Raw genomic sequence first — 9,901 nt, forward strand, 5'->3', positions numbered from 1 at the left:
CTCTGTCTTTTTCTCCCTCCTTCTCTCCTTGTCTATCTCTGTCTCTGTTGCTCTCTCCTTATCTCTTCTGGAAGTACAGCAGCCCCTCATGGGCCTAAAGCTTTAAATAGCTTGATTTTTCTGACCTCGGCCAGTTTGCCCCTCCTTAGGCAGTTTAATGGCCCTCTTCTCCTGGGGACTTGCCATATTAATGCTGGGCATCTGATCTTCTGTAGTCCTGCTACAGCTCAGAATCCCCAAGCTCAAGGAATCTAGCAGCTTCAGCCTCCCACAGGAGCAGCAGAGATTAGAGATGTGAGCTACAACACCTGGCCATGTCCTTTTCATGGGTATAAATCACAGCCACTCATGCCTTCCTCTCATATTCTATTTATGGCTATATTCTCTTTCTTGCTCTAGATTTTTTCCCTTGTATTTTGTGGGTACCTGTGTAGCACTCAGTCTTGTCATCTTTTTCCCTTGCTCTGACTACATGACAAGCACATTTCCTTTTAGGATCATACAATTCCTGAATAATGTCTTTTTATGTCACCCACAAACAGGGGCTTCTGAGGGATCCTTCCATTTATAGGAAATCCATCTTAAATTTGGATTCTGTGTTGGATATTTTTATGACAGTAGCAGATGCCTTTGATAAGCATATATATCTCCCTGATTTATATTTTGTTTCATATTGATAATCAGAAGACCATCAAATCAAGTCATCTCTGAGGTTCTTATAAACCATGGAATGCTACAATCTCTGAAGAGATAAAACTGAAGATCACCCAAAAGGAAATGGAGAAGGATCTGTGGACGTGGTGAGAATAAGTAGGTTACGGCATACTAACCATAACACATTGTAGGAAGGAACAGGCATAAAAACTATCAAAGAGCTGTAAAAGGAGGTAGACCAATAGTGTAGTAAGAATGAGGGATATTGGTTTGACAACCTTCACCCTGCACTGGTTCCCAGACAGTATTAAAACATCTAAAGAAGGGGTCTTTAAACCCAGTCCATGGAGTTTGTGGATAGATTTCAGGGGGTTTGTGGACTAGGATGGGGAAATAAGTATGTAGGCATATTATATTTTATTTTCACCAACTTTGTGTTTCTATTATAATGCTATACAGGTATATTTTATTTTATGCATTTAAAAACACAATTCTAAGAGGGGGTCCATAGGCTTCACCAAATTGCCAAAGGAGTCCATAACACAAAAATGATTAAAACCCTGACCCAGAGGAAAGTCTTTATTGTTAAGTGGATACCCTATGGTCAATTTATGGTAATACTTGAACAAAAGTTGTACAGGATAGGAAGGCATGGATAGGTTATGGGTCTGTACCACCAGAGGGAATACCAGCATCAACACATTATAGATGTGTTGAAAACTGAGGCTCTTACATGTCATTTCTTGCAGAAAAATAATCTGAGTAAAATAATTCACTGGAATATAAAAATATTCCTGTCCTAGAGAAATTTGTACTTAAAATAGAGCAGTTGCCCTCCCAAAGAATTATCTAAATTGTTAGAATTTCACACATTGGGGGAAAATAAAGACTTTTAGGAAACAAAGGAGAGATTTTTGGGTTAGCCATGGTCTTTCCTAAAACTCCTTATATGAAACTACACAGGCAACACTTATTAAGCATCCTCTAGCTAGTTCTGTGTGTTAGAAGATAGGCTTTAAAAAGCTAGCAGCCTTCTTGAATCCTCACCAGTCTACACCTACACTTACTATTTCTTGTAGTATTGATGCATCAATGATTCTGAACTATCATGATTACATTTTTAGTAAGTACATTTAAATGTTTCCTTGGGTTCCAGTCTCCTTATTTCTTGCTAAAGTATTTCTCCCCTATATTCCTTCTCTCTCAAATCTCTTCACACACACACACACACACACACACACACACACACACACACAAATGCATCACACATTATAAAATACTCTAATAATATCGACTTTTCCCTTCATATCACAACTTAGGCTGGTCCAGTAGATTTCTAGAAGAGGCCTGATAATTTACAACTCTATCAACTTTGATTTTGAAGGATTGTTAATTTAGGTGGGGGCAAGAGAAAAATTTGAGAAAAATTCAAATGTGTTGGACGGTTTATATTCGTCATGGATATATATGCAATAAGACCATGATTTATAATACTGTGAAACTTAGAGACAGGTTTTAGAGAATTGCCTGGGAGGAGTTAAGTATCATGCCCAGAAATACACAGCTGTTAAATATCAGCAGAAAGATGTGAACCAAGTTCTTTAGGACTCCAGGTTCCTCTGTCAACTATGCCATGTTGCCTCTCTCAGTACAGATATATACCTGACATTAAGTGTGTATGGTGTCATATAGATGTATATTCAAACTACAATGAAGAGACATGTAAATGTTGTTACAACAACCTTGCTGCTACACATTTGGCTATGAGAAGGGGTGTGTGTCAGGAGTTCACATTTCATAGTTTTAGAACTAGAAGGGACCTCAGAGTTTATCTAAAATAACCTCATTGTTTTGCAGTTGGCTAGTTGCCTTTCTCATGGACCATTTGAGTCAATCAGAGCTTCCTTCAAAAGTCTGTAGATACAGTTCACAGTCTGCCAGGAGAAATATGACTAGTTATTTTGGGGCCTGGAGCAAGTCGTTAAAACAGGATTGGGATGAGAAAATGGGGTGAGAGGAGAGAGAAGAAATGAGTGAAAACAACTCCAAAGTAGCAATGACAGCATCAATCAATTAATCAACCAATGAATCAAATCCATATCCCCAAGGAATTTACAGTGTAGTTGGGACACAAACCCAGCATAATGATAGATGCTAAAGAGTTTCTTATAATAGAACCAGAAGAATTTACTGCTTTTCAGGCTTGGGCTTCCCTCAGAAACAATGTGCCACCTTGGTTGAGGACACTAAAAATAATTCAATCAAAAAGTATTTATTAATCATTTACTATGTGTCAGGAACTATGATAAATCCTAGGGAAAGAAAAAGCAAAACCAGTTCTTGCCCTCAAGGAGCTCATATTCTGATGAGCGAAACATGCACATATTGAAGTACATACAGAGTGCACACTAAGTAGATACAAAGAATCATGAGAGGGTGAGTATTGGCAGTTACGGGTAGAGGGTGGATGGTGGGAAGAAAAGACAGGAAAAGCCTCCTATAGAAGGTCACAGTACAGAGCCAAGCAGTTGACAGGAGATAGCCAAAAACGTCTAGCTAAGCAAATTTAGCAAAGGTAAAAACTTAGCAAACTAAGCAATATCCCAATGGAGATGCCATTGGTAAGCTTTGGGAGAACCCTACAAAGAAAGGTAGAACATTTGGGCCCTGCAGTACTAGATGTTTGATTTGCCTTCACCACTTGTTCCCTATATATTTTTAATTTGTTACCAGTTTACTGTTTGTATCCACTCTCCCCATTAATATTGTGGGCATTTCTGAGAATAGTGCCCCACAGGTTTATAGGTGAAATACGTAGTTATTGTTGTTATAATGTTACCTTAGTAAATGCTTCTGTTGTTGTTCAGCCATTTCAGTCATGTTTGACACTTTGTGACCACATTTGGTCAGGACTTGGTAAAGATACTGGAGTGGTTTGCTGTTTCCTTCTCCAGCTCATTTTGCAGATGAGGAAACTGAGGCAAACAGGGTTAAATGACTTGCCCAGGGTTACATAGCTAGTGAGTGTCTGAGGCTAGATTTAAACTCAGAAAGATGACTTCGGGCCCGCCACTCTATCCACTGCACCACCCAGCTGCCCTAGGAAATGCTTTTACTTTTACTTTGAACTAATTGTGTCTGCTGGCTGACTCTTTAGGGTTAAGTACAATGGTGGGCTCTCATAAGCTATAGTTTTAAGAATGCATACTTGAAGAGTACCCTTGAACCTATGAGAGTAGTCACTCCTTAAGGACCCAACCTGCAAACCTGTGAGTGCTGAGATAGGGAAGGAGACCAGGTTGCTGTTAGATATCTTAGAGATCTTATCAACTACCATGAGTTCAGCTATCATCTTTGCAGATGACTCCCAATCAAATTTTTCTATCTAGTCTTAATCTTTCTCCTGAATTTATCACACAATGTCCACTCTCTGCTATTTCTTCCTCAAATATAGCATGTCCAAAATGGAGCCTACCTTACTTCCAAACCTTCCAATTTTTTTTTGCCCAGTCACTCAGATTCACAACTGCAGTCAACTCTCTCTTCCTTCTCATTCACACTCATACCTAATCTTTCACATGGATTGATGTCTAGTCACACCTCTAATATATCATAATTATTTTGAACTGATGTGTAAAACTATATTTATCCCTATTATTCTATTGGCTCTTATTCGATTTGTTAATCAAGATCTTTTTGGAAGCTGACTTGATAATATGATGTATTAGATATCCTTTGGAGATTTATGTCATCTGCATATTTGACAAGCATGCCATCTCTGCCTTTATCCAAGTCAGTAATGAAAATGTAAACTGATCCTTGGAGCACTACAATGGAAACCTCCTTCCAAGTTGACATTGATGCATTTGGGATCGAGGAGAGGCACTATCCTTGAGGACTGGCACCATGTCATATTTTAAGTGTATAGCTCTCCCAATCCCTAGCACATGGCCAGGCCCATAATGTTTATTTACCCAAGGTCTCATAGCTACTAAATGACAGAACCAGAGCCCATACCCACAGGATTATAGAATTGAAAGCAGATAGGTGATAGAGAAAGCTAGACTAGAGTCAGCAAGATTTGAGTTCAAATCCTGACTCAGATGTTTACTGACTGTGTTGCCCTAGCTCTCTCTCAGCCTAGGTTTCCTTATTTGTAAAATAGGGATAATAGCACATCCCTCTCAAGATTCCCCATGAGAATAAAATAAGAAACTTCTAATAAGTGCTTTGAAAACCTTAGAGTGCTATATAAATGATTGCTATTTTTAAGAGACCTGAGGCTGTGTAATCCAACCCGCTCGTTTTATAGATGAGTGAACTGACCCAGGAAAGTTAAAGTGATCTGCCTGACATCACACAAGTAGTGTTTTACAGGCATGATTTGATTCCAAGACTCCTGAAAAGTTTAGAGACTTTCCTACTGTACTGCTGTCCCTCTCTTTAGAAGTATTTAGCATTGATAACATGCTGGCTTTGTATGCCACCATAACAACATCAAGAAACAGGTTAATGTTCTTCTGTTTCCTTTGCATCAAACCAGAATTGCGCAAGCACAAGACCTGCTATGAAACACATTTTGGAAATGTTCAAGTGTCCCAATATCGACCTGCTTTTGTAGACCCATTTTCAGAGAGTATTTTTCTTTCCCTAATGGGAGGCTTCAATTCAACATTTACTAGGTGCCTACTATGTTCAAAACAAATTAGGTATTCTGAGGATATCTAAATATAAAAGTGCCTGGGACACTTTTTTTAAGGACTTTATGAAGACATCCACAAATAACTACGATGTAAAGGAGAATGTGATAAAATGGAGAGAGTGGTTCAGGCAAAATGCTTTAAAAAAAAAAAACCCAGATCATTATCACCTGGGAGGGGGAATCCCAGAAGGCTTCCTGGAGTTGATCCTTCATTTGGGCTCTCCAGGAAGTTAATAATTTTAGGAGATAAAGTTGGGATGAGGTGATATCTGCAAGCAAAGGCACTGAAATAAATGATAGAATGAGGAGAGAGAATGGAAAAACAGCAATAAGAACAAAAACAGTATGAGTGGAAGCAGTGTGAGACAAACTTGGGAATGGCAGCTTGGAGCTAGGCTGAGGAAGGTTTCCAAAGCCAGGATCAGAAATTTGCACTTTATTCAGTAGGTGATGGGACTAACTACTTCTGAATAAAAGTAACGGGGACCCCATGCTAGTGACCTTTCTTGACTTCTTCAAATCAAACTCTTTTTTCTGCTCATTTTATAATCTGAAGCAAATCATTTCCTTTCTCTGGGCCTGTTTTCTCATTTGTGAAAGCAAGGTTTTAATCACTGAATTCAGACAGCAAAGGGACAGTGCATTGAGTTGAACTTGGTATCAGTTAGACTTGAGTTCAAATCCAACCCTCAGTCACATACTACCTGTATGACCCTAGACAAGACAGGTCTTTAACATTTAACAGCTTGCTGCCTTGTCTGAAAAAAAATGGGGACAACATCTACCTAACACGGTTGTCGTGAGGATCAAATGAGATAACATGTCAAATGCTTGACAAACCTTAAAATGTTATATAATTGTCTAGCTATTATTAGAATGCTATCATTCTACCATTCCTTAAGTGCAAAGATCACTGACCTAGCTCAGTGGTTTTTCTTAGCACGTCACTTACAAATACTTCCTTGTCTCCTTGTCTGTAAAACTGGAGCATCTACACTACTAGCACTGTTAATGAGGATAACATGAGATAAAGTAGATGCTTTGCTTTGAAAAACTTAAAGAAAATATGGATGAGTATTTTGCTGGTGACAGTAACTATACTGTTTTTATAAAATATGAAAACAATTTGAAAGTATACTATGATGCTGTTCTGTGAAGTGCTACAGTATGTACATCACAAGTAACAAATCGATCATGTAACAAAAAGGTTACTATAGCAAAGTCCCTTTTTCTACAGCAGATAGCTGACTAAAACCCTACACACACACACACAGCAACACAGCACACGCATAACCTTAAGATTAAAAAAGAAAAAAAAAGCTATTTCCCACCAACTTTGGTTTAAATTAAGTAACTTTCTAGCCATATACCACTTACAAATAATAATCTATTAAAATTATCTGCATACAAGAGTGGTAACAAAAGTATAATTTTTATTGACATTCAGTAAACATGTAAACATGGTGATCTATGAATAAAGGCTCCCCCTCAGAGAAAGAATTCTTACATCAAACATTAATCACAGCAACTTATTTACAATACTTTAATCTGCAACAAAAAAGATGAGGAATCTCTTAAACATCTTAAGTATTGAAATAAATAAAAGTGACTACTTTGGAATGTAATTTGTTCATGTCTAACAATTTTCTGTTGGGATGTTTAAAAGAAAACAAGACAAAAAATCCACTTTGTTTTTAATTTCCCTGAGGCTACATATTCTTAAGGAGTTTCTGACTTTTCTCCAGAGCTGACCAAAAAACAAAACAAAAACGCAAATCACAGACACTGGACAAGGTTTCTTATCTCATTTAGAAAAATGAAAAATGTCAAAATTGTCACTATAGAGAAAATAAAAACAAAATACCAATAAAAAGGAGGAACACACTTCATTTTTGGGAACCTATCATGTTCACAAGACTTCACTTTTGGCTCAGATAAAAGGGAAACAAAGATTCAAATGCTTTTCAGTTCAGGTCTTAAAGGCCAGGCCACATGATCTGTCTAAATCAGGGGATTTAGAGAATGAATATTCTACCTAAAAAACAAGTATTCTTCTAAAGGCCTTGTTTTTCTGTTAATTGGTTGAAACAATATTATCAGAGGTTTAAGAAAAAAAACCCATAGATCAGAAATTGAGGCAGTACATTCCAACCCCAGTTATCCAATAAGAATTAAAATAATTTATATTCTTAAGTCTCTCCTTTTAAAAAAAAAGGAAATTGGAAACTTGTATATTTTCTTAGAAAGATATTAACTGAGTAAGGGAAAAACATTTAGTTTAAACATTTATTACCCTTCAACTGTTGTACCATACAATGCACCATGGAAGTTTCTTAGGTTAGGCTGTGAAACTGGGAAGTAACATTCCACTTTACTTAATGGAATAATGTGCCCAATTCACTTTAGCACCCCACCAATGTCACAAATCTATAAATAGGAAATATTCCAGAGAACATGGCTATTTTAAAATTGAGCGCAACCTTGCTGTTCACTTTATACCTGTCCTTATTGCTACAATGTTCATTACAATCCAAGAATAGTATTTAGATATGACAATGTCTTAGGCAGAAGAACACAGGAAAAAAGGCCATTGGGAGGCGGAAAAGTTCTCAGATCGAGAAAATGTGGCACTGGAAAGATTTATCAGACTAGAAATTCAGAAGGCCTCACTGGAAGATCTTTCGAGATCTCTCTGAACTTCAGCCTAAAAGAGGAGGAGAGGACCAAATGCTATCTCCCTTTCTGGAACTTCTCTCCTTCCTCCCTTCCCAAATCCCCCAGCGAACGAAGGACAAAAAAGTGCTCTGTGCTACATGCATCTTGAGGTTTAAAAAATCTTTAGTAAGCACTTTTCCAAAAATAGCATTAAAACCACCCGAAAGTTAAGTCTCCTCTAGAGAAGACTGAGGCCACAGCAATTTCCATCCCTCTTCCCAAACTCCAAACGCGGTAAAAGGCAGCTGGAAATCTCAGTTTTGTCCTAGTGCCTTCCTTCCCTCCCAAGTTTTCCAATCCCTCTCCCATCCCGCCCAGGGAAAGCTGGGAATGGGGGGGGGAGGGTCTGGTGTCCAGGCTCAATCCCCCATGCGAAAGTCCTTAGTCTTTTCTTCCTGGTCCCCCACTTTGTAGCGGAGCAGGACCCGCAGGTGGCGGGGGTTGTCCCGAGAGGGCGAGAGGGTGATCTCCCCGGAAATGTCCATGTCCTGCTCCACCTGCAGAGGCTCGTCTAGGTAGAGGAGCGCCTGCTTCCAGTGAGTCTCTGGGTGGAAAGGCGACGTGGACAGCACCAGGGGCTTCTCGCCGTCCCCACCGGGGAAGGTGACCTGGAACCAGAGCGCGAAGCCGTGCATGGGGGCTGAGCCATAGCAGCGGCAGCTGAAGCGCCCGCCCACGCCGGCCTGCAGCTCCTGCTGCAAGCCGTCGCGGTCCAGCTGCAGCTGGGCAAAGCGCTGCGGCCGGGCCAGCACTTCCTCGCCCGTCAGGCCCTGCACCACGATCTCCGAGTGCCCCATGAGGCAGCGAGTGGCGAAGCCCTCAAGGCAGCTCATGTCCACACCGTAGCGCTGCTTCACCTCCCCCCAGAAGCCCAGGCGCCACTCCAGGGTCCGGTCATTTATGGGCGCCAAGAAGAGCTCGGCCGAGGCCGGCAGCAGGAGGCCGCCCTCCTTGAGCCACTTGGCGCGCGCGTGCAGCACGGAGGCCAGCATGGACTCGTGCAGCAGCCCGTAGCCCATCCACTCGCTGACGATGGCGTCCACGCGCTCGGGCAGCTCCACCGTCTCCACGGGGCCCGGCAGCACGTGCACGCGGTCCTCCAGCCCGTTGAGCCGCACCACCTCGCGGGCCTGCTGCCAGATGTCGCTGGCCTCCACGGCGTACACCCGCCGCGCGCCGGCCTGGGCGCAGAACACGCTCAGGATGCCCGTGCCCGCGCCCACGTCCAGCACCGTCTTGCCCCGCAGCGACGCCCAGTTGCGCAGGATGCCCAGGCGGTAGGCGTCCGTGCGGACGCGGTCGGCAATCATCTCCTCGTGCACAGACACGTCCGAGTAACATTCGTAGTAGAGGCGGTCTCGCGCGCCCTGCTCCGTCTCCCGGGCCTCCTCCAGCCCGCCCGGGTCGCGCTCCCCTCCATCATCTTCTTCTCCACCTCCGTTGCCCTCTCCCCCGCCACCGTCCGCCGAGTCCGTCTTTCTCTTCTTGGGCAGCGACATATTCCCTCAGCCAGAGCCCCCTCCGTGGGGCCGCGGGGCAAATGTCGCCCGCCCGCGTCTCGGCCTCCTTCCGCGCTGCCGGCGCCCCCGCTGACTTCTGGGACTTGTAGTTTGCAGGCACTTCCTTCCTGGCTGCTGTCGGCGTTCGCGCTGCACGTCTTACACTCGCCTCCCGCAAAAAACGCCTCTCCTTTGACCTCTCCGCGCTATATTTTCCAACCCTGATTGTGTTCTTCTGTCTACTCACATCCTTTTGTGAGAGCGAGCCCCGTCCTCTCTGTGCCCTTTTGTGGAAGCGGGCCAGTCCTCTCTATTTACACCCTTTTGTGTT

At 42.2% G+C, this 9,901-nt stretch overlaps 1 protein-coding gene across 1 annotated transcript; it reads right to left on the minus strand.

Moving 5' to 3' along the window:
- Positions 1 to 6,800: 6,800 nt before the first annotated feature.
- Positions 6,801 to 9,639, minus strand: PRMT6 (protein arginine methyltransferase 6). Its single transcript, XM_027856773.1, has one exon. The coding sequence runs from the start codon at positions 9,568 to 9,570 to the stop codon at positions 8,431 to 8,433; it is 1,140 nt and encodes a 379-aa protein (XP_027712574.1). The 5' UTR covers positions 9,571 to 9,639; the 3' UTR covers positions 6,801 to 8,430.
- Positions 9,640 to 9,901: the final 262 nt, after the last annotated feature.

The sequence above is a fragment of the Vombatus ursinus genome, unplaced genomic scaffold, assembly GCF_900497805.2.
Source record: "Vombatus ursinus unplaced genomic scaffold, bare-nosed wombat genome assembly UNPS02011613.1, whole genome shotgun sequence".
NCBI classification, from domain to species: Eukaryota; Metazoa; Chordata; class Mammalia; order Diprotodontia; family Vombatidae; genus Vombatus; species Vombatus ursinus.